General features: G+C 42.2%; 2 protein-coding genes across 2 annotated transcripts; both read left to right on the top strand.

Moving 5' to 3' along the window:
* Positions 1–6,039: 6,039 nt before the first annotated feature.
* Positions 6,040–10,034, top strand: LOC108411156. The gene is made up of 6 exons (XM_037546754.1): positions 6,040–6,054; positions 7,606–7,699; positions 7,831–7,864; positions 7,991–8,217; positions 8,649–9,627; positions 9,752–10,034. The coding sequence occupies exons 2-6, from the start codon at positions 7,620–7,622 to the stop codon at positions 9,863–9,865; spliced, it is 1,434 nt and encodes a 477-aa protein (XP_037402651.1). The 5' UTR covers positions 6,040–6,054; positions 7,606–7,619; the 3' UTR covers positions 9,866–10,034.
* A 7,949-nt stretch (positions 10,035–17,983) lies between these two features.
* On the top strand, positions 17,984–21,511 carry LOC119265801. The gene is made up of 5 exons (XM_037546873.1): positions 17,984–18,053; positions 18,371–18,699; positions 18,776–18,931; positions 19,260–19,352; positions 19,916–21,511. The coding sequence occupies exons 2-5, from the start codon at positions 18,598–18,600 to the stop codon at positions 20,246–20,248; spliced, it is 684 nt and encodes a 227-aa protein (XP_037402770.1). The 5' UTR covers positions 17,984–18,053; positions 18,371–18,597; the 3' UTR covers positions 20,249–21,511.
* Positions 21,512–26,311: the final 4,800 nt, after the last annotated feature.

The following is a 26,311-nucleotide window of genomic DNA, read 5'->3' as shown; positions in this document are numbered from 1 at the left end:
TGCATCTTCAGTGTATGGGTAAAACGAACCTGTGGGCCTTATTTTGGTATCGTGTGTTCCCTGGGCACTTAATTCCAGGGTGGCGTAGTCGATTAGCTTCTTAAAACTCATACATTGAGTATACCGCGTTGCCACATTTTGGCATCGCTGACAGGGTTTATACTCCAATCGCCACATTTTGGCGTAGTCGGCAGGATTTACTTTTTTCTGATCAGAGACGTGTTTACCTTGGTTATTTGTTCATTTTCCTTGAATTATTTTCTTTTTTTGTTTGAAAGTGCTTGTGCTTTTTAGGTTGTTGGTGGAAACAAGACAGCAGAGAGCCTTACCAGTTCTTTTTAATTTTTTTTTTTAGTGCTTGGTATTTCTTTGTTGCCTTTTTTTTTTTCTCTCTCTGGTTGTTTAGCTGTCTGTAGGGTAAGTCATGGAGGCAGAGTTGCAAGGGCTTCGGGACTTAGTAGCACAATTGCAGGCTGATAACGCTAAATTGAGGGAAGAACGCGTAACTGCTGTATTACCAGGACCTAGTGAGGGCCCCTCTGTGTCAGCTGCTCCAGTACCTTCCAGCTCCAGTCTCCCTGTATCAGAGAGATTGGTTTTTGTGCCTCGTGATAGGAAATGTCCCATGTTTAATGGTAGATCAGGGTTAACTGTAAATGAATGGCTGGAGGAGGCACAGGCTTATATACGCGCACGTCATCTTTCCATTTCTGATCAGGCCTTCTTTTTGTTCGATCACTTAGAAGGTGAGGCAAGGGAGGAAATTAGGTATCGTCCTACTGCAGAAAGGAGTGATCCAGGTAAGATAATTTCCGTGTTAAAGGAATTATATGGGTTCTCACAGTCTTATGTATCTTTGCAGGAGGAGTTCTTTTCTAGGAAACAGCAGGAGGGAGAGACGTTATTGGAATTTTCTTTAGCTTTGATGAGCCTTATGGATAAAGTTAAGCAGGTGGCGACTAGCGCAGGAGGGACTAGTAAATGCAGACATATTATTGCGTGACCAGTTCATAGAGCATGTAATCGATAGTGCTTTGCGTCGAGAACTTAAGCAGTTAGTGCGCCGTGAACCAACCACCACTATGCTAGCTGCCCGATCAGAAGCGATTCGGTGGGAACGGGAGGGGACACCTGGGGGCGTTAGGGGTCGTAGTCGTTCAGCTCCATCCGCATATGGCATTCAGTATGGGGTCCAGGGGGGACCATGTGGTGCTTCTAATAGTCCGTCCCAGCAATCAGAACTTGTCACCTTGAAAGAGATCTTGAAGCAGCAACAGGAACAATTGAATCAACTTTCACAGAGTGTTGCTTTGTTGCATAGTTCGCAACCACCTTTTCGTTCATCCAGTTCTAGTGTCATCATATGTAGAAGATGTCAGCGATCCGGACATTTTGCTCGGGATTGTGATGGACGGATTCCTCCTCCTCGGCAGCCTCGTTCTCTTGTTTTATCATCTCGTGGTGGAAGACGGCTATCCCTTACGGTGGCGGAAAACTAACCCCCACCGAGCTGCAGAGTCACAGTTTGGGTGGGGAGGTAGCTGGCTCACATAGAATTGGGGCGAGCCCTACGTTAATGTCTTCTTGCCCTTATCTTAATGTTCTTATTGGGGGGGTACGTGTATCTTGCTTAATAGACACTGGATCTATGGTGTCTACGATCACCGAGTCTTTCTTCTCCAAGCATTTTGAACCTTGGGGTCCCGAACGTCTTCAATCTTGTCAATGGCTGAAACTTCGTGCAGCCAATGGATTGGACATTCCTTATATTGGTTATGTGGAGCTTAATGTGGAGCTGTGTGGTAAGCTGGTGCCTGATTGCGGAGTGCTGGTTGTTAAGGACCCTCTTGGTGGGGTGGGGTTACAGGCTCCTGGGGTCCTCGGGATGAACGTCTTAAGTAAGTGCTATCAGGAACTTTTTGTTCAACATGGATCTTCTCTCTTCGATCTGCCAGCTGTGTCCCATGCTCATAGTTCGGTTGTTAAAGCTTTACAATTTTGCTGTCAGGTCGATAGACAGTCTGCTGTACGTAGGCCGGTGAAAGTCCGGGGGGGGGCAGGTTCATCGTATTCCCGGTGGCACCATGAGGTTGGTGCCGGCGACATGTTCGGAGCAGCTCTTTTGCGAGCCTGTACTGTTTGAACCTCCGGATATGGGTCTCCCTGCTGGATTGCTGGCCTCTCCTGCATTAGTGACAGTGACTCGTGGCACTGGTTATATTCCGGTTGTCAATGTAGGTGTTAATGACATTCTACTTTACCCACGTACTAACCTGGGTACCTTGAGCAGTGTGTGTCGTTAATCTGCCCCCTGAGGTGCAAGAAGTTTCTCCTGTAACTGCTTCTGTTGCCTCTCATGATGTAACCCTTTCTCCTTGTAATCAGGTCGCTACGTTGGACCTGTCGTCTTTGTCTGATGGAGAACAAGATCAGGTTCGAGCCTTGTTGCAGAAATATCATGATGTTTTCTCTTCTCATGAGGGTGACCTGGGCTGTGTTAATGTTATTTCTCACCAGATCCCGTTGTTGGATGATGTTCCAGTTCGTCAACGGCATCGGCGAATACCTCCAACTGAGTATGAAGTTGTTAAGTCTCATATTAATCAGCTTCTAGAAGCACAGGTGATCCGGGAGAGTAGTAGCCCCTACGCTTCGCCGATTGTCCTGGTAAAGAAGAAAGATGGCAGCTTGCGCATGTGCGTAGATTATCGTCAACTAAACGCTAAGACAAGAAAGGATCCATTTCCTCTCCCACGTATTGAAGAATCGTTGGATGCCCTGTCTGGGGCCCGCTGGTTCTCCACTTTGGATCTTGCGAGTGGGTATAACCAAGTCCCTGTTGCTGAAGAAGATCGTGCTAAAACTGCGTTTTGTACTCCATTTGGTCTCTTTGAGTGGAATCGGATGCCCTTTGGCCTTTGTAACGCTCCAGGTACTTTTCAACGGCTCATGGAGCGGTTGTTTGGTGATCAACAATGCCAGTCTTTACTTCTTTACTTGGACGACATTGTTATTTTTTCTTCTACAGTAACTCAGCATTTGGAACGGTTGGACTTGGTGCTGGGACGGTTGCAGCATGAAGGCCTGAAGGCCAAGCTAGAGAAGTGTTTCTTTTTTCAGCGGGAAGTTAGTTATTTGGGTCATGTTATCTCTGACCAGGGAGTAGCTACCGATCCTAGTAAAATACAGGCTGTTGCCGGTTGGCGCCCTCCCACTACTGTTTCCGAGTTGCGTTCCTTCTTGGGTTTTTCTAGTTACTACCGCAGGTTTGTGGAGGGATTTGCCAAATTGGCGGCGCCATTGCATAAGCTAGTAGCAGAAATGGTAGGTGCTAAAGCTGGGAAGAGGTCGGAACACCATTTTTCTTCGTACTGGTCTGATCAATGTCAATGTAGCTTTGACGAATTAAAGAGGCGGCTTACCACCGCTCCTGTCCTCGCTTATGCTGATTTTAAGTTACCTTTTATTTTGGAGGTAGATGCCAGCCACAGTGGTTTGGGTGCAGTCCTTTCCCAGGAGCAAGGGGGTAAGGTACGTCCTATTGCTTACGCTAGTCGAGGTTTGCGTCCTACTGAACGCAATATGTCCAACTATAGCTCTATGAAATTAGAGTTCCTGGCACTTAAATGGGCTATGACCGAAAAATTTTGTGAGTACTTATTGGGACATAACTGCGTGGTCTATACTCATAACAACCCCCTTAGCCATCTTTCTTCTGCTAAGTTGGGAGCCTTGGAACAGCGTTGGGCAGCACAACTGGCATCTTTTGATTTTGAGATCAAGTATCGCGCGGGAAGGCATAATCGAAAAGCAGATGCTCTCTCCAGACAGTATCCATCTGAACCTTCAGGTACTACAGACCTGGCTCCTGGTACAGCTATTCCAGCACTTTTACGCCGTGCACTAGCCGCTGAACCACTGGTTGGAGTAACTCAGGCAGCTATGATCGCATTGCCCGGGCACACATTGTCTGAGGTATGTGTTATGCAGCGTACAGATCCCGTGATTGGGGAAGTTTTGAAGTATTGGGATCAGAAGGTGCGTCCTAATTCTATCCAACGTCAGCCAATGTCTAAATCCACTTTAGCTCTCTTGCGCCAGTGGGATCGTTTGGTTCAGAAAGATGATGTCTTGTACCGAAGGGTGTTCCGACCTGATGGTGCAGAAGAAGGCTTACAACTTGTCCTGCCCACTTGTCTTAAGAACGAAGTTCTGGTCCAACTGCATCAGGATCATGGCCATCAAGGTGTCGAGCGGACTATGGAATTAGTGAGAAAGAGGTGCTACTGGCCAGGTATGTCTTCTGACATAGCCCGTTGGTGTCTGGAATGTGAGCGGTGCCAGGTAGCTAAGGATACTCAACCCTCAGCACGTACCTTTATGGGGCATCTTTTAGCGTCCCAGCCACAGGAGGTGTTGGCTATGGATTTCACAGTGTTAGAGCCTTCCCGGTCTGGCTGCGAGAACGTTTTGGTCCTGACTGATGTTTTCAGTAAGTACACCTTGGCTATCCCGACCCGGGATCAACAGGCGGCCACAGTGGCTCAGGTGCTCGTTAACGAGTGGTTCTACAAATTCGGGGTTCCTGCACGCATTCACTCTGATCAGGGTCGGTGTTTTGAGGCATCACTTCTTCGACAGTTGTGTAATCTTTATGGTATTGATAGGTCACGTACTACTCCTTATCATCCGGCCGGAAACGGTCAGTGTGAACGCTTTAACCGCACGCTTCATAACCTTCTCCGCACCTTACCTGTCTCTCAAGAGAGATTGGCCGGTTTGTCTTCCCCAAGTGCTTTTCTGTTATAACACCACTCCTCATCAGGCTACAGGAGAGTCACCTCATTTTTTAATGTTTGGTCAGGAGCCTCGCTTACCCATTGATTTCTTGCTGGGTAGGGTTCAGGAGCCGGTTGCCGGTAGGGTCCATGATTGGGTACTTGAACATCAGAATAAGCTTCAGATTGCTTTTAGTGGGGCGCAGGAGAGGCTCAAGGCTGCAGCTAGCCGTAGAAAAGAGCGTCATGATCGCCAGGTTCATGACTTGCCGATTAGGGAAGGTCAGTTGGTGTATCTTCGTGATTTTGGTATACGGGGCTGTCATAAGATTCATGACAGATGGAGCTCTGTTATTTACCAGGTTGTTACGCCTCCAAAGGCTGGCGGAGCAGTGTATGCGATCGCACCAGTGGGGAACTTGGACAAGTTTAAATATGTACACCGCTCCCTTTTGAAGCATCGTCATGGGAGTGTGTCTAATGGTGAGTCTCCTCAACATGAACTGGTGGATGATGCGAACCCTGTGATGGAAAAACATTCGGTAAGTGACTGTGATTTGTTCCTTTTGGTTCCAGAGCAGTCTCAGATGCCGTTAGAAATGTCTTCGGCTGTAATGGCCCCATCACTTCAGCAGTGTCCTATTGTGTCAGATGGTCCTGTTGTGTGCACTCCTGTGGAGGAGCCTGTGAGGGGGAGTGTATCTGTAGATTACCAGCCCAGTAATGACATCGGGGTTCGGCGAACTTCCAGGACTACAGCTGGTCGACATCCCAACGTTCACCACCTCCCTCGAGCAGTGAATAGTGGGACAAACATGGTTGGGTCCTCGTCTAGTGCAGTCTCCGCCTTGTTTCGGCCGTGGAATTAGAATTTTTTTTTTTTTTTTTTTTTTTTTTTTCCGGGGCGCCGATACAGGGAGAGGGGGTAGATTGTAGCAGTATGCTGCGGGTAACAGCATTCTTGCCCTTTCATTCATGTTTATTTTGTTCCGCCTACTATTACTTGCGAGCCAATTAGGTCTCCCCTGGTTTTTTCATAAAAGGGAGGGCGCTCCCATTATTGGGTGCGTTGACTGGGTGATTTGCTTCCGCTGTTCGGTTCCTTCCTGGTTTCCCCATTATCGCGACTCTCGTGTTGCGAGCTGGTGGATGGTTTGAATCGGTGTCTGACTAATCTGCTCTGCAGGACTGGTGTCTGTAAGAGGGCCAGCGTCACCTGCTGATTGTCTGTGAGAGTGCCGGCGTTACCCACGTGTGACATTGTGGCTGAGCCTTGGTGTGGTTTGTCGGAGGCCGCTTGGCTTTTCTTGATCTCGTGCCCTGTTCTGGATAACACGGAATGCAAAGTTGGTACTGGCTTCTGCTGTTTTGTTTCCGCTAATGATGTTTTGTTTTTATCCATAGTTTTGTTTTTACTGATGTTTTATTTTCATTTTTTTTTATTTGGTTTTCATGTTATTTTTTTCTTTTCTTTTCATAATGTTCTTTTTCTATTAAAGCTTTGTTTTTTTTGCTCTAAGCTGCTGCGGCTGAGCGCACTACCCTACATTCGGCTTGGGGTTTTTGGTGTTGGCTGTTCGTGCTGCGTGCTGGGGCGTTGGTTGTGCTGTGTGCCCTGCCTCTCCTGTAAGAGTTGCACGTTGAGAGCACTGCTTATCGCTGCTTTGTGTTTGTATTTTATTTTTATTTTTTTCTTTATAATTTGGAGTTGAGTTTAGGTTTGTCTTGTTCTTTTCATTTGATTTGATTGGTAGTGCACCTGATTGTGGTACTGGGCCGGAGGACTTGTTGGTGAAGGGTAAGTACGTAGTGTATGGTTTGTTGTGTGTAATTGTATCCTCTTTGTGGTTTTTTTCTTTTGGGTAATTGTGATCCGTGTGATTTAATTTTTCTTTATCACTGAGCTTGCTCCTTCCCCACCTGATTCCAGCCTCTGTGCCAGCAATTCTTTGTTTAGATAGATAGATAGATAGATAGATAGATAGATAGATAGATAGATAGATAGATAGATAGATATGTGATTTTTCTTTATTTGTATGTTCTTTTGCTAAAGCCAAGTACTGAAGATTTATTTATTTATTTTCTTTCTCTTTTTCTAATTTGCCAATAAACTAAATCTATTTGTGGTATATGCGTCTTCAGTGTATGGGTAAAACGAACCTGTGGGCCTTATTTTGGTATCGTGTGTTCCCTGGGCACTTAATTCCAGGGTGGCGTAGTCGATTAGCTTCTTAAAACTCATACATTGAGTATACCGCGTTGCCACATTTTGGCATCGCTGACAGGGTTTATACTCCAATCGCCACAATAGCATTAAATTGAAGGTGAAACTGCAATTAATATAGCACTAAAATTAAGGAGGTACAGAATTTAAGGCGGAACTCTCTTTAAGGTGGCACAGAATTTAAGGTTTAACTATTTAAAGTGGAGCTGCATTTTGGTTAGCACTAAATTTAAGGTGGCAATAAATTTAACAGAACCGACAAAGAAAATGGAGAAGCATAACTGCTTTTAAGGTAGCACTCAGTTTAAGTTGGCACTGAACCTAAGGTGGAAATGCAGTTAATATAGTACAGAATTTAAGGTGGAACTTAGTTTAAGGTAGCCCTAAAATTAACGTGGCACAGAATCTGAGGTGGAACTTCAGCACCTAGCAATGAATTACCATTATCATTCATGAACTTTCCCTTTCAGATTATTATTATTATTATTATTATTATTATTATTATTATTATTATTATTATTATCATTGTTATTATGGCCCCTTTTCAGAAGGAATAAAATATTGGCCAAATTAATAATTCATATTTCACCATTTTGATTTCAGGCCTGTGAGGCACTATGAGTGGAGAAGAAGATCCTGAACAGATGCGCCGATGCATCCCAGAGATCTTGGATCTCGTCTTCCGTCTGAGCGATGGGTTTGTTTCTTCTCTGGTTTCAGTTTCAGTCTCTGTTCTGATGTTTAATGTTCTTATGATCTTCAGGACTTTAATGTTGTAACTCAGAGAACATTATTCAACACACTGACCATGTTCTTCATGTGTTCTAGGGCATGGAATACGTTGATGTACGTATCGCATGAGGTAAGTATCAAAGCCACAATGACCGATAGATTGTTAAGCTGGACCGCTGGTCAGTTTGAGTAGTTCAGATGCTGTGAGATATAGAAACTCCTGAAACCTGATGTTCATTATTCCTGCTGTGTTCAGGTGTCTCCGCTGCAGTTAGTAGCGCTCAGCACTAACGCCGTGGTCTCTGCAGCAAGGTCTGTCCTGCAGAGATGCATGCAGACTCTGATTGGAGCAGCTGGGGCAGAAACAGCGCTCCTGGACAAAGAGAAGCTGATTGAAAGAGCTGAGTCTGAGTCTGTGAGTCTGTCTGGCCTGTCTACCAGCACTGACTCCACCGGACCTTCGTCCTCAACCTCAGCTGAACGGTAAGACTCAAACCCCAAGAAGGTCCCTGATCATCGTCTGTTTCCTCCTCCTCGGTCACCAGCCAGAGAACTGTGTCCGTCACTGAGTCACAGTGACTCTGTAATCTCACCCCAATCAACCAAGAAAACAGCCCAAGTGACCAGATAATGGACTGATTAAACTCTGACTGAGAGGTGGAGGGACGAGCCGAAGGTCAAGAGAAAGTAGAAAACTGTTTTAAATGATCTTTTTAAAAACAACTCGAGTCCAAAAGTAAAAGATCAAAACCCTCCTGAGAATCATAAATGGCTGGACTGGAACCTGTTAACACATTTAACATTTATCAGCCCTGAAAAACTCACTGTTGTGTTTTTGTATCAAAGCAAATGTGACGTTAATGGGTTTTAATGACTGTTTCTTCTTGTGTTGGTCTCATTATGTCTCAATCCAGATCTTCTGTGGACCAGTCAGACTGTATATGTGACAGTGTTGAGGATTTCTTAAGGGAGGTGATGGAAAAGTCCATCTGCAAGTTCACCTCCTCAAAAACATCTCCACTGCCTGGGAACTGGAAGACAACCAACAGTCTTCTAGCTAAAGAGAGACATATTCTGGAGGAACTGAAAGACAGAGCTGACCATTCATCACAGACTCCAGAGTCTTTGGCGGTCCAACCCATCCGCAGTGCTACATTGAGGGAAACAACAGCCAACCATGTTTCCCAAAGAGGTGATCTCACCATCATCTGCACTAGAGATGTCAGTGGTGGGATCAGACGTCTTCACTATCCAACAGCTTCCCGTGCCGTCTGGAACATTCCGGCACTGAACGCTGGGAGTGCCATGTTGATCCGGTCACCACGCTGGACAGTGTCTCAAATTTTCCAGCTTCACTTCGACTCCTGTACGGATACAGTTACCATGAGAGTTGTGGAGATTCACAAAAGTGAGCTGCTTCTGCCCAGCTCCTCTAAAGTGTCTCTCCTCATCTCTATATTCCTTCAAACTCTGCCTACAGTCGAAGTCACGACAGTTAAGCCTCAGAGCTTCATTACTGAGGCTGGTCAGGCATCAAGTGGAGCCACTGGCCATGAGGAGGGCATCGTTTTTGAGGAGCTTGATTCTGCAGAATCCTCAGATGAAACTGCCCCATCAGCTTCACTGATGGCTCTTGACCAAGATGTGCAAAGAGCAAGTACAAGTGTTGAAGCCCAGGAGAAAACCTCAACCATGGCTTTGAGTCTGACATGCAGAACCTCTGGGGAGATGGAGGATCCTCTGGCATTGCTCGTAAATTCTGAGCAAGCCGAATCTGAGAGGATCAATGATGTCTCTGTATGTGACGTCACGTCTCCTGAGGTTGTGAGAAAGAGGAGCCGTGGATGTCATTTCTTTGCGGGCAGAAAAGCTTTTATCAGCTTTGGACAAAAGGTAGGGATTGAACACAAATACCAACACTGACCCCATCACTGGTCAACATTCTGAATTACTATTTAAAATGTAAGGCTGGATTTTTTCTTTGTTAATCTTGATGTTTTCGTCTTTCTTTTTACAGAGAGAATCGACGGTGGCGCCCTTCAAGAAGACGAGGAAGCGTCTGTCACGAATGTTCTCAGCTGTCTGCAAAGCCCTGCCCAACCCCTTCTCATGCATGTCTCCACCATCTTAAGGCCTGCTTATCAAGCTGCTTTGGTGACTCTTCCAATGAGTCCTGTAATCATAATGTACCCAAAATGCATTTATAATGTACCGTATGGTCTGCATAAAATCGTATAACACCAGGCATAAACCTCTATTAACTTCGACATAGTTATATTTACACACAGGACACTTTATAAATCAAGAGTGTATGACGTCAGAAATTTCGGATCCATAATGCAAAGAAATCATACCAGAACGTGACAGTCTTTAAGTGCTGTCGGCTGTGGTTTACTGTTCGTCTCCACTGGCTAACAGAGCTGAGCTGCTACTGATTTAGCCTTGGTTGCTAAATGCTAACAGTCTAGCACCAGCTGGCCTGACATTACAGTTTCTGGACAGTTCAACACAAACAAAGTCCATCCAACCCAAACTGCATATAAAAGGTTCTGATGTCTAAAAAATAAATCCTTATTAATTTCAAACTGGCGCAGTGCCAGTTCCACCAAAAATCAGCCCTTACTCTCCGACTCTGCAGAACCGTGCTCTAGACCCAGCAAACGTTTATGAAGGCCTGGCTCTGCAGAACGTATACAAGAACCTTGTCATGGTATCATATGACGTAGAGCATCGTTCATGTTTACAGTGTTCTGATGAACAGACGTCATAAGAGTCCTGACTTTATTAGGTTTAAACTCTTATTTTATAAAGTGCTGTGTGTAAATGGAACTATGAAGTGTCTGAAATTTGGGAGGAGGGCGGATCCCAAAACCCCTCCTCCTTCCAGTCTAACACCTTATGAATGTCCAGTCCTACCTTCCGGTTCCGATGACTGAGCCGTCAGGCTCTACAGTCTGGCGTCGACCCGAGGAGGACGGGTTCCCCTGCTGAGTCCTGGTGCCTCTCAAGGTTTCTTCCTCAGGTCAGGGAGTTTTTTCTTGCCGCTGTCGCCCTCGGCTTGACCATCAGGGGTTCAGACCCAGATGTCTGGTTGAACACAGCTGCGTCACCATCCGGCTATTCAACCCGAACTGAATTTTAAGTGCAGCACAATGAGGTTATAAATGCCAGAGAAATACCTTATAAATGCATTATAAAGCATTATGTCTTCAGGATTCACAGAGCAGCTGAAATAAACTGGTGAACATCTCGTGTGGTTTATTTGGATCTTTTCTCTTTTATCTCTGAGCTGGAATGAAAAACAGCCTTGTGATAAAAAGTTAAACTGATTTTATCTGTTCAGTAATAATTAGTTGGTTTCACAGACGCTTTCAGGGCTTCACTGAAGAAATGATGTTCCCATGATCTTATTTAGGAGGTCATTCTGCCATTTCATCAGGGTCAGTCCCTTAATTACAGGCGACAACTGCTCCCTCACACAGTGGGAGCTTAAAGAGTCGCTGTGGTCTGATGATTAAGTGTCTATGATTTTGATTAATATAGAGTTTTAAAGCAGCTCAACTGCAACATAGAGTTTAAAAGTCAATATTCTTTTTAGCTCCTGGAATATTTAACTCGATTACCATCGTATTTCACTCACCTCCTGCCAAATTTCCCTCTAGGTAGCCTTTTAGCGACGACTGTCAACTGTAACGGATCCAGCCAGTGAACTGATGACCGCACTGAAGTGAAGTGAACAGAACGGAAGATTCGATTTCCCAAAATCTGGACGATGAACCTGTAAAAGAATCTCTAAACTCCAGCTCTTCCAGTGTGCTGTAGAAGCAGAGCTGCTTCTGGAAAAGCCAAATGAAATCTGGTTTCTGATCCGCTTTCAGGCAAAGGCAGTGGAAGCAGGTCTGATGGGAAGATTCAGCTTTTACATGTAGCTGTAAACACTGCCATGATGACCGCCTCTGCCCCAGCGAGCCAATAAGAGCTCTTCCATTCTCATATATGCACTTCAGAGTCATGAGGAGGCAGGAATTTGGCACCTTTGCCTGTGACAAACTTATATGTTGGTATTTTCATTATTTCTGAGAACTTTGCTAGAACGGTCCCACATCTGGGGAGGGGAGGAGGGGAACCTTTAGCTGGAGCAGCTCAGAGCCCACCAGGCCCACCCTCAGCACTGCAGCTGTGATTTACACATTTACACAATACACTCCAAAATCAGGGACCTGGATCTCGTGAAGTTTGGAAATATTTCACACACAGTTTTTTTTACAGTTGCTACGAAGAATTTTCTCTTCTTCAAGACTCACAGCTGAACAAACATTCAGTGATCATCATTTCTAAAATTCTCTAATTATTATCCCACTCAGTATCAGCCTTAACCTCTTAAAGGTCCAGGGCTCAGCAGCAGGTCCAGTGTTTCATTTTACACTCCTACCTGAGAACAGCCCAGACAGAGTGCATTAAAGTCCCTGTAGTTACTGAATGATAAAGGTCATCCTACAGAAACGTCCACTTCTGTCTCTCCATAGGAGTCACTGGTGTTGCTGACCGTCATCGGTGTTCCACATAATAAAGGAAACACTAGAGACGTTTTTAATGAACGATGCATTTTACAGAACATCAAACCACACGCTGTCCATCAGGGAACGTCCACTAAAATACGGAATTTAATCCATTTGTGTTTCTATTTTTTCACAGTGACCTCAGAATAAAGTCGGTCACACCAGTGACGTCGGCTAGTAGCTTCATATGAGGTCATGAGCTGAATGAGAAGATCTCTGAGAACTGAGAGACACAGTGGGCTCACCATGAGCTTTTCTCCATAGATCCTCAGACAACAGGTCAAAGGAGGTCGAGTGACGTCATCAGTGTGACTCTTATTTCAAAATAAGAGTTTTCATTATGCAGTAACGCCAGTGACACGACTCCTGGGGAACTTTCATTACATATTTTAGAATATTTACTGGGCGTTTGATTTCTTCATGTAATTTAATTTATATATTCCATAGTCATGTAGAGATTATTGTAGTTAGCTGCATAAAATAAGGCGTCAGCTTTCACACATTACTGTGGGGACGAGCTCTTCTGCAGTGATTGGAATTCTAGATGATTGATTTAAAAACTAATATTAATAAATCAATAAATAACTTATTGCTTTATTTTTAAATAGAAATAAATTGTAACCCTAACAGGTTTAAGTGTAATATATCTGTAAATCCTAGGGGCACAGAAATGGAGATGAAAATATGCTGCATATCTGGTTACTTAAATCATCAATATTATAACAGAGCACAAATCAAGAACCCAGAGAACAAATGATTATAGGGCTTAGAGAGGAAAGTGCTGATGGACTGTCTGTTCATAGCCAATCGCAGCTGATTCTTATCAGAGCTGAAGGTTCTGAACATCTAAAACACTTTACAGTGTTGTTCACATTTTGTGTTTCAGAAGTGATTTTTAAAACCCAGCATGGTTTAGTTTAGACAGATGATTATTTTACAGAATTTAAGAAATAAAAGTGTTTATTTTTCTGAAAAGAAGACCAGTTAGTTGTTTATTAAAGAGAAAGTCTTTGTAACGGTAAAACAGTTTGAGTTGTCCTGTAACCCCTTGTTTCCAGTTTCCAATTGTCTTTAGCACACACAGGGGAAGACAGATTCAGCGTCAGACTCACAGCTGGTTTCCAAGAAATCCAAAGAGAGTGTTTGATGCAGAATGTCAGCGGAAATTTATTATAAATAAATAGAAGTACAAAATGAAATATGCAGTGGTAACATGAAGTCCGTATATATCGCATTAATAACTGTTAGGTGAGCCCAGGGTAGAGTGAGGTTGTTTTGGCTAACTGGCCCCAATGGCAGCAGCCTTCAACAAGCAGAACTGGGGTGTACCAACTGAGTACCAACTGAGCACCAACTGAGCACCAACTGAGTATCAACTGAGCACCAAATGAGCACCAACTGAGCACCAACTGAGCACCAACTGAGTACCAACTGAGTATCAACTGAGCACCAAATGAGCACCAACTGAGTACCAACTGAGCACCAACTGAGCACCAACTGAGCACCAACTGAGTATCAACTGAGCACCAAATGAGCACCAACTGAGCACCAACTGAGTATCAAATGAGCACCAACTGAGCACCAACTGAGTATCGACTGAGTACCAACTGAGTATCAACTGAGTACCAACTGAGTATCAACTGAGTATCAACAGAGCACGAAATGAGTATCAACTGAGCACCAACTGAGTACCAACTGAGTATCAACTGAGTTGGTGAACTGAGTATCAACTGAGCACCAAATGAGCACCAACTGAGTATCAACTGAGCACGAAATGAGTATCAACTGAGCACGAAATGAGTACCAACTGAGTATCAACTGAGCACCAACTGAGTATCAACTGAGCAACAACTGAGTATCAACTGAGCACCAAATGAGCACCAACTGAGTATCAACTGAGCACCAACTGAGTATCAACTGAGCACCAACTGAGCACCAACTGAGCACCAACTGAGCACCAACTGAGTATCAACTGAGTACCAACTGAGTACCAACTGAGCACCAACTGAGCACCAACTGAGTATCAACTGAGTACCAACTGAGTATCAACTGAGTACCAACTGAGTATCAACTGAGTATCAACTGAGCACCAACTGAGTATCAACTGAGCACCAATTGAGCACCAACTGAGTATCAACTGAGCACCAACTGAGTATCAACTAAATACACGAGCACACTTCAAACCTTTTAATTTAGACATATTTTATTCATTATAAGTTTGTTGTGAGTCTGTTGTTGCTGTCCTTATGTGTTCGTCTGTTGCTCCCCACTGTTAACATAAATCTGATATAAATGTAAGTGTTACTCAAACTTCCTACATCTGTGATGTGACTTCATTGTCTGTCTCTGTTGCTCACCTCAGTTGTCTGTTGCTATGTTCCATTGTCTCTGTTGCTGCCCTCCATTGTCTGTCTCTGATGTTGCTGTCCTTTATTGCCTGTCTCTCTACTGTTGACATAAATAGATAAGAATTACTTCATGAGGTACACTATCGGTATGGTCATTAAAACTTAAACAAATTAATAATGATATAAATTGAAGTGTTCTGTCTTATTCAAATCTTCCTACAACTGTGCTGGGACTTCATTGTCTCTCTCTTTTGCTCACCTAGGTCTGTTGTTGCTCTCCCTCCTCTGTATCGCTGTTGCTGTCTGTCTCTGTTGCTTTTCTTCATTGTCTGCCTATTTTTCCTCTCCATCTTTTGGATCTCGCCTTCTTTTTCTTTATTTTTTAATTGGGTCTTGCCTTCACTGTCTGTCTGTTTTTCCTCTCCTTTAGGGTCATTTTACGGGAAATCGGACACTTTGGAACTCAACCGACACAGATTTTAATCAAACTTTGTGTGCCTTTTTAGTGGCAATGTAGAACCCCAGAACTGCATTTGCATGAATCTGCCACTAATATAAAGGGAGAAATGGACTAAGAATGTTTTAAGTAAGAGGGTAGGGCACTACACATTCAACCTTGATTATGTCAATTTAAATTACAAACCGATGGTTTTGATGCTGTTTGAAAGCTCTTTTCTGGCTCTACAGAGTACACAAACAACATTGAACTCAACAGTTAGGCCCTTTTTAGTGGCAAGGTAGAACTCCAAAACTGCATTTGCATGAATCTGGCACTAATATTTCAGAGGTTGTTCATGACATTGCAGGCTATGTGTGGAAAAGATACTGACCATTTTAAAATAGTTTGTTTATATTCAGATTTTAGTATTTTAATATCTCATAATTTATACTCGGCTAACTGTTGAGTTCAATGTTGTTTGTGTACTCTGTAGAGCCAGAAAAGAGCTTTCAAACAGCATCAAAACCATCTGTTATTTAAATTGACATAATCAAGGTTGAATGTACTGATTTCACATTAAATGACCCACCATGGTCTGTCCGGTACTGTTAACGCAGGGGAGTTGTAAAGAAATAGAAGCCCTGCACTCAGCAGCTTACCGAATTTGGGCCTTTTTACTAGGGGTAATTTAGCATGTCCAATTGACCTGACTGCATGTCTTTGGACTGTGGGAGGAAACCGGAGAACCCGGAGGAAACCCACGCAGACACGGGGAGAACATTCAGACTCCACACAGAGAGGATCCCGGTCACCCGGTCGGGGAATCGAACCCAGGCCCTCCTTGCTGTGAGGCGACGGCGCGTTTTATTTATTTGTTTGTTATTTGTTTCATTTCTTTTAATACTATCTGACTCGAATGCAGATATTTCTAAAATGTGAGATGTGATAAAAACTGCCAGATTAATGATGTTTTCTATCAGCACAGCTGGCAAAATCAACATTGATGTCTGCACCTGTGCACAAGGTCTGTATAGGTTGTTTGCAAATGACATGATGTAACTGTGTTGCTGTGGTGTGAATTGAGGATGGGGGGCAGGAAGTGATTTTCCACATAGGGCGCTCTATCTCACTTTCTCAAAATGACTGACGTTTACGTTGTGTTCAGTCATTTAAAGTCAGTTTAATGGAGAAACTATAAGAGACTTTTATCAAGCACCAGGTGTTGTTGCTGATGAGGGGGGAAACGATGTCACTATCTGTAACATCTTCTCATTAAGTTATTTTAAATGGGCGTAAACAACTTCTGTTCCATACAACAAATCAAACAAATCAGAAGCGATATCAGTTCAGTGGCATGCCATTTTGCTGCAGCAGTATACACTCTGCACAGTTCAATAAGAAGGCTTCTAATACTTATAGTAGAACATCATTTCTACAATTAACTTTTTTTTGTTGTTTTGTTTCTGTTTATAGGTGACTGCAGACATCATACATGTTGCCCATAGCAGCCATGCCGGGAGTTGGTGTCATCTTCACTCAGAAAAGGGGTTTTGAATGGCTGTTGGTTTTACATAACTAAAAAATGCTGGTATGACTCATGGTAATTATGTTTTGCATCTAAACATGAACGCATAGTGTTTCTTTAACTGAAATAAACATGCTTTTCATCATACTTGACTATGTATTGTACTCATAACTTAACGCAATTGCTTTTTCCCCTTGAACCTACTCGATGTAATTACTTCAGTTGGATGAAGCCGGATATGACGCAATGGAAAGGGCGTTTCTTCGCGATGCGAACATTTTGGTTTTAATGGCGTCTCAGGTAGGTTAATGCGAAATATTTAAAAAATCCACAATACACACCAACTGTGCCGTTTTTTGTACTTGTACTTGTATTTGTACTTGTTTTAAACATGTGTAGCAACTTTCATTCAAACTCTAGCTATCTTAGTGCTAACGGGCTATACGGTAGCGTTAGCTTAGCTAGCTAGCAGGCTATCGTTATTCTGGCTTTGTCTCGTATATTTTTAATATCTTAAATATAATATGGATGCAGGTTAGGGTTGCCCGAGACATATTTTCGTGGATTCGCTACGGATTTCATGTGTAGTGAGTTTTGTGTGGTAATAAGGTCTCAATAAATGTAGCACCTGCACCACTATGCTAATACTAGCGCTACACGCGATGGCGCTCTCCGCGGCCGAGCGGCCGATCTTAAATATAATACAGATGCAGGTTAGGGGTGCCCGAGACATGTTTTATTGGATTCGCTACTTATACGTAGGGTTATTGAATGTGTAGTCAGTGTTGTGTGGTAATAAGTTCACTACCTCGTTAATGCTAGTGCTATATTAGCGTTAGCTGGCTAGCTAGATAACGGTCATTATGCTCTTTCTAGGAAGTTAAGAACATGTCTTAACGTGTTTTAGATTGGGACTGTTTGTTCATTGAACCTTACTTATATAAATTACTTTAAAGTGCTTTAATTGGAGTAGGCAAACATTACTACTTTGAGTTGGATTGTCAAAATTCAGTTGGGTTTCTTTCACTTCAGTTTCTTTTGTAGAGTTGAAAAGATAGTAGTGAAAGATATGTGTTGTTCAAAAGAGTTTGGGTTTCATAGCAAAAAGACTTTGCGGATGGTACAGAGAACACTTCAGAGCATTTGAGCTGACTGAATCTCCAACAAAGGATGTTTTCTTTGTTGAATTTAGTGATTTAGTCGATAAATATCCATTGGAAGTGTATATGGTGTCTTTAAAAAGACATGTGCATGTGTAGATTTCACAATAGAGTTCACAATGTAGGAAAGACGTTTTGGAAGTGTGACAGTTACTGTTGACTGTGTTGTGCAATGAAAACCCTGCAAAACTATATATTTTTTTACTACATTCTCTCAGTGTTGTCCAAATGGCAGTGGCTTCTTCAGTCAGACTAAGAGTCATCCTTGGAGAAGACAACTGTCAGCAGGTAATTCTTCGGGATGGTGTGCCACATTTGATGAATGACCTTTTGGTGGAAGTTTAGAGGCAGTGTAATTTGCCTGGAAGTTTTCGACTGCAGTTCAGGAATCCTGAGTTTGACAATGAATTCATGAACCTTACGTCGCCATCAGACCTCCAGGACAAAGCTACTGTAAAGGTTGTTTTTTTCAGAGTCTTCCCCGTCTACCCATGTTGCTGTGTGCCAAGATGGTAGCCCTCCTCCTCCATATTTTGGTGCCTCCCACAGTACAAACCACTCTCCAGTTCTCTCTCCTTCACACTCATCCTCCTCTTCTGATACAGTCATATTGTCAACTCCTGCATCTACGTCAGGGGCATCGTCCGAGTCCTCACTTGAGTCTCCCTCAGAGTCAGCAAGCAGCTTGAAATCTTCTCAATGGCCCTCTGTCTTTGATGTCTACTGTCCGTCATTTCCAAGTGGCGAAACTGCTGAGAGTCTTGAGAGAGTAAGAGTGACCCTTCTTTCAGAAGTTAAAAAGAAGGACAATGAGCAGACATTGAAAGTGCTAATGGACAAGACCTTCGCACTGAGAAGGCATGAAGTTATCCATGAATCGCCTCTTATTGCAGACTTCAAAACAAGATGGCCTGCTCTTTTTAGAACAAAAGAGGTAAGTGAATGCAGGTGTCAAAATTACAATCACAAATTACATTTTGTCTAAATTCTGTGCATCTGAATGTTTGTAGGTAAGCGCTGAATTCGAGCGGATTACAACAGTCCATCTGCTGTCACGGTTCTTTTCCAAGTTGGATCTTCACTCTGCAAAACTTCTCAAAGTGTTTGCCAAAAGAGGAGGAGTCCAAGGAAGAAAGATAATGCAGCTTGTGACGGCCATGGCACAGGTACTCATGGTTGCATTCAAATATAATTTAACTTTGAAGTAGGTGTGTGGACAATTTGAGAGGAGATGCAGAAATGGCTATTGAGTTACAAAGATGGTGTAGGTAAGAGACATAAGCTGCAAATGTTTAAGGACAAATGAGCAGGAAAGTTTTAAAAATAAATACTTTTTGGGGTGAATATGGTAGGAAAAATTATAATGCACAGGGAACCTAGAAAAGGATGCTCATTGTAACCAGTTAAATGACCAGTTAAATTTAGAATGCTTATAGTTTAAAAAAGTGGAATAGGTGTCACAAAACACTAATTGATTACTCTTCCCATCCTTAGAGTGACAATGTTGAAGTTAAAAGAGAATCAGTTCTCAGAGCTCTGTGTCTCTACTTGATTGAAGAACCGGATGATCTCATTCGTGAATATATGGTTAGTAAATGTGTTTAATTATTTTGTTGCCTAAATGATCTGTTCACCTGCCTTGTGTTTGGTGATGTAAGGCTTGGATGCAGCTGCAAGGCCATGGAAACCCATTCCATGAAGCTCTTTACGCACTGTTAAGCTATTTTGAAGGCCACATGAAGTTTGGAGGTCTGTAGTGAGATTGCCCTCTGTGCGCTATGCTCCTCAGCACCTGCTGACCTCGCTCCGTCATTTGTAGCTTCCATTGTTATAATAGCACTGACAGTTGGCTGTGGAATATTTTGTAGTGAGGAAATTTCACGACTGGAATTGCACAGGTGCTGCATCCTATCACGGTACCACGCTGGAGTTCACTGGGCTCCTGAGAGCATCGACCTGTTCTTTCACTAATGTTTGTAGAAGCAGTCTGCATGACTAGCTGCTGCTTTTATGCTCCTTTGGCCATTGAAGTGATTAGAACCGGAGTTCAATGATTTGGATACTTTGACAATGTAGTGTATTTGAAAACCCATATGGAAATAGTGGACTATGAATAAATGATTTATGTTTTTATCTTTCTTTTTCTGTAGGTTTCTGATGTGGCCGCTATTCAGCAGGGAATTGACGGGACTGTCTTGGGCATCTATACAACCAGAGTCGAGGGAGCTGAAGTCATGGACCATCCTGCGGATGTTGGAGTGGTAATCGAAGGTGTTGTGGTTCTGGAAGACCTTGCCAGTGTGTCTCTTGCCATTGCATTGTTGCTTGGATTAATTTATGCCTTTAACTTGAGTTACCCTCCCAAATTCAGATATACATTTGAGGTAATCCAGAAGCTTTTTCTGGACCTAGATGCTAACAAACTGTCACACAAAGTTCAGGCTCTGAAAACCAAGCTCTTCAGTGAGTTGGAGTCGGGTTAAGTTCATGATGGTCTTGATTTTGGAAGAATTAAGCTTGGGACATGGTGCTAATTATATGTTACAATTTGTACTGGATTATTATTGAGGTTATTGTTGTTGCATTTTGCTGACATTTAGTTAAAGTAGTTTAGTTAAATGTATGCTGCATGGTTAAACATTTCAAAATCTGATTTTTGTTCACGATCAGAATGGAGCATTTTTTTGAGGCGCCTTCAGTGTGATGTACTGTTTTGGGGTATACTTATCATTTACATTCTAGAAGTTTTGGACAGCCGTTTTGGATGTGTAGTACTTACTGGCATATGCTGTTAAATGTAGTAATGATCAAATATTTGTCCTTCCATATTTAATGTGAGAGCTATCTTGTTAAAATATGTAAAATATTAAAATCTAAAAACTCAATTTGGAAGAACAAATATTTGATGGTTACTACCTTTATGTCAAGATTAATTGATATGTATATCTCATTAAAATACATCAAATACATCATATTTTCAACTTCCTAGGCAAAAATATCTGATTCAGTTCTTTTATTTCACCTGATTTTTAGATAATCTCTTCTACTCTAATTAGAATATCCACTTTTCTGATTTGTGGCCTGAACATTAAACATAATGAGCCCAGTGGCCAAATATTTTAGCTTGTAGTCTCTATGGTATATGTTTATTTGAACTTTATATTGATCAGACATACCTCACCTAGCCTTGTGATTTGAAGTAAAACTGCCCTTTTATATATTATGATGATCTTGACTTCGGAAGTATTAAGCTTGTGGCATTGTGCTAATCTTATGTTGTGATGTGTTGTTTCTATAATTATTAAGGTTACTTTTGTTGCATTTTGCTGACGGACTCTAGAGAGCTAAATATGAATGTTTTTGAAGCACTTTATTCAAATGTATGCTGCATTGCTAAAAATGTGCAAATTGTTGAGGCACTTTCAGTGTGATGTATTGTTTTGGGGTATTTGTATCATTTTACATTTTAGAAATTGACATTTTGGATGTGTAGCACTGTAGTAAACTTGAGGAATTGATAATGTAAGTTATGGCCTTGACATACAGTTGAATCAGCCCTGGTCCATATTTAAAATGCAGTGGTTGTTTTTGTTAAAGTTTTTCTTTAGTGTAGTAATTTATGCTGGATTGTTCAAAGTTTCAATATGTTAAATGTTGTACAGAGACATTGGACATACTACAGATTCTGTAAGTGTTGCATTTACAGTATGGATAATTGCACTTTATAAACTGCACTTTGGGTTCACTTTTACAGCAGGTGATTTAAAAATTGTATTGCATTTAAGTTGTACATTTAAGTATTGTACTTTCTGTATGTTTATTTTTCTAAATACAGATTTGTACATTTTGTTACACATGTGCTCTGTTTATTTTTCAGCACCACCACACCATTAAGGCTTATCACATGCTTAAACTGTAATGTGGTTTGAATTTCAACATTTTGTGTTGAGGTAACATAATTCAATTAGATGGAACCACTGTCCACAATCACATTACGTAGATCTAAAGAAAATGCTTTGAGTTGGATAAACACAAGTAAATTTTAATTAAACATAATAAAAATCTGTTGGTTCATTGAACCTTACTTATATAAATTACTTTAAAGTGCTTTAATTGGAGTAGGCAAACATTACTACTTTGAGTTGGATTGTCAAAATTCAGTTGGGTTTCTTTCACTCCAGTTTTTTTTTGAGTTGAAAAGATATTTTCATGTTGAAAAAACACAATTCCATTGTGTGGAACCACTGTCCATGATTAAATCAAGTTCGTTCAAAGAAATTTTTTTTGAGTGTTGAAGATTCCTGATGTGACTGGAATTGGAGCTTTTAACCTAAGTTCGATCTGTACCTGTGCTCCATGTGCTCCATGTGCTGTTATTACAGGCAATTTTACATGGTAGTACAAAAAAACTGCTAGTGCTCTACTTTAATGCACACCTTGTTTACAGCTTGGTCCAGTGTTGTCTGATTACTTTGATTGTTGCTGAACTTTAAATGTTTGTGCATTTCTGAAGACACTTAGAACACATGAGCAAAGAAGGGTACAACCTATCTGGAGACATTCGACTATGCTGCTTCTGTTACTATTTGCAATGAAATAAATATGCTTACCTTGAAAGTTCGTGTTTCATTTTCATTGCGTGGTGTTGAACATTGGTCCATCAGGTCTTCAGACACCAGGTACAGTCTTCTTTTTTTGCTGGGTTATCCATGTGTTTGTTGTGATTTTTGTAATAACTAATTGTATATGTAAATATTGACGTTTTTGCTAATTGCCTATTTCTAGGGCTTGGAACTTCAGTGTATGACCCCATGTATAATAAGGCGAGGACAACAGCCATGGACTTTGCTTGGTTAAGTCCTGTTGCCTCCAGGATTTACTATCTTGAGCAGATTAAATATTTAAATTCTGTCCAGTTATGTGAAGACTTCTTAGCAGAGGTAAAACCTGCAAATATTGTTAGTGTTAACATGAAATAAATCTGTATTGTTGTATGTGCTCAATTCTACAGACAGCTTTATTTAGCTAGTGCTGTTTAGATATGCTTGAGAATGGAGAATGTCTGCATATGGTCATATCTATGTATAATTAAGTTTGGCTTTTGCAAAAACTACAGCCTATATGTTTCTGACTCAACAATGTAGGTAACGTAACGTAATTTCTGTTTAATGAACAGTTATGTCGTCATTGCTAAGTGTTTCATACTTCCTTGATGTCACTTGTATGAACTGGTGATACTGGACAGGGCACTGTGGCTCTGTCAGAAGTGAGAGTTAATGAAGGGTTTATAGTATTAACTGCCTTCCGTCGTGGTTTTTCGCTGCTGCAATACGAAACTCTCTCGCTCTCTCTCTCGCTCTCTCTCTCGCTCTCTCTCTCGCGCTCTCTCTCGCTCTCTCGCTCTCTCTCTCTCTCTCTCGCGCTCTCTCTCGCGCTCTCTCTCGCGCTCTCTCTCGCGCTCTCTCTCGCTCGCTCTCTCGCGCTCTCTCTCGCGCTCTCTCTCTCGCGCTCTCTCTCTCGCTCTCGCTCTCGCTCTCTCGCGCTCTCTCTCGCTCTCTCTCTCTCTCTCTCTCTCTCTCTCTCTCTCTCTCTCTCTCTCTCTCGCGCTCTCTCTCGCGCACTCTCTCTCGGGCCCTCTCTCTCGGGCCTACAATTGTCTTGATGGCAGCATATATTGTTAAAACATGTATAAATATCGTTCAGCATTAATGATGTCTTCAAAGATTTGAACGTCACCCATACCATGTGCGACCCTATACCATCATGAATACTGACTTTTAAACTGTGCACTCATAACAAGCTGAATGATTTCCAAAAAGAAGTTCAAATGTTGATTTGTTGGACCACAGGACACTTTTCCACTTTTCCTCTCAGTCCATTTTAAATGAGCTCTGGCCCAGAGAAGGCTGCATTTTTAGATCCTGTTTATATGTGGTTTCTTCTTTAGAGTTTTAACTCGTATTTGTGGATGCAGCGACAAACTGTGTTCACAGATGGTGGCTTTCAGAAGTGTTTCTGAGCCCCTGCAGTGATTTCCACTACAGAATCATATGCTTTTAATGCAGTGCTGCCTGAAGGGCCAAAGATCACAGCCAGCAAATACTGTTTTTGGCCTTGTCCCTTGCTTACAGAGATTTCTCCAGATTCTCTGAGTATTTTAATGTTATTCTTAAAAGAAGAAACATTGAAAAGGCCGTAATTAAAAAGCTTTAAAATGTTTTTTTTTTCATAGTGATATTTTACTTATTTGATCATTTATTATTATTATTATTATTATTATTATTATTATTGTGTTTTTATATCTTTTGGTATCTACAGAAAAGTTGGTAAATCTTAAGACATCTGAATAAATATTATGGTCTTTTGAGGAAAATATGCTTGTCTTTTATTTATTGTGATTAAACCAAATCAAACATTGTTTCAAATGAATCAAAAGTGAAAAGTCTATCCATATCAAATGTAGCTTTTGTTTGTGAATATGTTGCCCTACATTTAGTAAGTTTTGTGATTAAAGAAAATACATTGATTAAGCAAGAAATTGTAGTTTGTACTGACTCAGGAAATTAACTTGAGAAAAATTAATAAAATTGCTTGTAACAAAATTAGAGTAATTTAATTAGTTTACTTAAAAGTAAAAACTATACTTGAATGTAATAGTAAATATAATTTAAAAAAAATAAGTTGAAACAAGGTTAATAAATGAGTATGTGGTCTTTATAATAAGTAGTCTTTTTACTTTGATTGCAAGTATTTTTTTAAGTTTGAGTAAATAAATATTTTAGTTGATATTAAATTAAAATATAGGATTTTGACTGAATCATAAATATACTTGGAGAAAAATTAATACATTTAAATGTAACAAATTAGAGTAATTTTTTAAAGTTGGTCCAAAGTATCATTTTTTTCAGTGTGTCTCTATCGCTCTCAGTGCCGCAGTGGGCCACTCCAACATCCTATCTGCCTCCCGTATGAACAGCGCTGTTGTGCTGTTTCTGAAATCGGTGGACCTGGCTAATGACCTGGTTCAGAGTGGGGTCGTTATTAATGGTCAGCTGACTCCGGTCTTGCCCCTTAGTACCCCCTCGAAAAAGTTCATTCTGTCTAATGTGCCCCCCTTCATTAAGGACGAGCTTATGAACTGTCCCGATATGGAAAAGTTGTTTCTCCTATTCGGAAGATCCCCCTGGGCTGTAAGAACCCTCGGATTAGACACCTGGTGTCCTTCAGGCGGCTTGTGTTCATGGTTCTGAAGGATGGGTAGGATCTGGACTTGGTTCTGAAGTTCAGTGTTGATGGGTTTGAATACCCTGTTTATGTTTCTTCTGAAAACCCCAATGAAGTGTTTCTGGTGCGGGCAGGCGGGACATCTTGTTCGCGCTTGCCCTGTAAAGGCAGATGGGAATGCTGATGCTCCGCTGAGGGCTGAGCCGGAGCAGCCAGGGCCTGTTGCTGCTGGGCCTGTGGTAGTCGTTCCCCCTGCGGCTGCTGTGCACCCAGCTGCGGCGGACCCAGCGGCTAACCCGGAGCCTGAGGCGGGTGAGCCGAGTGTGGTGGAGTCTGCTGCTGAGGAAACTGCAGGGGCTGAACGGGCCATGGAGGGGTCTTCCTCGTCTGCTCCTACTGTGCCAGGGCCAGCTGTGGTGGAACCGGGCAGTACGGATGGGGGGCACTGCTATCTCTGAGGGGCAGGCCACTGAGGTGAGTGGCTGTAGTTAACCTGTCTCTGCTGAAGTGGTGATGCTGGAAGCTGTGGCTGAGGTGGACATGGTGGATGAGCCTGTTTTTAAAGTTCCTGCTAAACGGAAGAAGCAAGGGAAAGGGAAGGGGAAGAAAGAGCTTAGTGGTGCTGATGCCGACACTGAGAGTGAGGGTTCTCTGTCCGACTCTGGCTGGTCAGTCTGCTCTCAGGAGGAGAGGCTACCTGTGCGCTACACTGCTGAGGAGATAAAGAAGTTCCTGAGTGTGACTAAAGGTTATAGAGGTGTACAGGTAGAGAAGCACTTTACGGACCCTCAGCAGTTTGTACATGATGTCAAACACTTCAGGAGGGAGGGGTCTTTTAATGCACTGGAAACTTTTAGGTTGAAAAAGATGCTGACTAAGCTACACAAAGCAGGTCCTGATGAGGAGGCTTAGTGTGTTTAGTCCCTGTTTCGGACTGGCCTTCGCCATCACAGTTTTATGCCCTTTTATGATCTTGATGAGTGACATTAAGATTGCTACTCTGAATATAAATGGGGCGAGAGACCTGGGGAAGAGGGCGCTGTTTTATGAGCTGGCGTGCTGATGTTTTCTTTCTTCAGGAAACACACAGTGATGGTGATAATGCAGTAGATTGGGCTAAAGAGTGGGATCGGCTGGTCATCTTAAGCCATAACTCCACTGTAAGTGGTGGAGTTGGTGTTTTATTTTCGATTTTACCTGGGAGGCTGTTGAAAGTACAAGCCTGTTATGAGAACGAAACCCCTGTCGTTGGCCAGACTCGATCGGTTTTACAGTTTTAGACGTCACTTGTCTGTTTTTATGCAGTGTTTTATTTCTCCTGT

This window comes from Pygocentrus nattereri, chromosome 17 (assembly GCF_015220715.1).
Source record: "Pygocentrus nattereri isolate fPygNat1 chromosome 17, fPygNat1.pri, whole genome shotgun sequence".
NCBI lineage: Eukaryota > Metazoa > Chordata > Actinopteri > Characiformes > Serrasalmidae > Pygocentrus > Pygocentrus nattereri.
The sequence above is the reverse complement of the archived record's forward strand: the minus strand, read 5'-3'. Positions and strand labels throughout refer to the sequence as shown.

Bases quoted from the DNA above. Each gene is read 5' to 3' on its own strand.
- LOC108411156 (XM_037546754.1), top strand. From the start codon at position 7,620: ATGAGTGGAGAAGAAGATCCTGAACAGATGCGCCGATGCATCCCAGAG. The intron at 7,700-7,830 runs GTTTGTTTCTTC...CATGTGTTCTAG, and splicing joins GTCTTCCGTCTGAGCGATGG to GGCATGGAATACGTTGATGT. The intron at 7,865-7,990 runs GTAAGTATCAAA...TGCTGTGTTCAG, and splicing joins TGATGTACGTATCGCATGAG to GTGTCTCCGCTGCAGTTAGT.
- LOC119265801 (XM_037546873.1), top strand. From the start codon at position 18,598: ATGGACAAGACCTTCGCACTGAGAAGGCATGAAGTTATCCATGAATCG. The intron at 18,932-19,259 runs GTACTCATGGTT...TCCCATCCTTAG, and splicing joins TTGTGACGGCCATGGCACAG to AGTGACAATGTTGAAGTTAA. The intron at 19,353-19,915 runs GTTAGTAAATGT...CTTTTTCTGTAG, and splicing joins ATCTCATTCGTGAATATATG to GTTTCTGATGTGGCCGCTAT.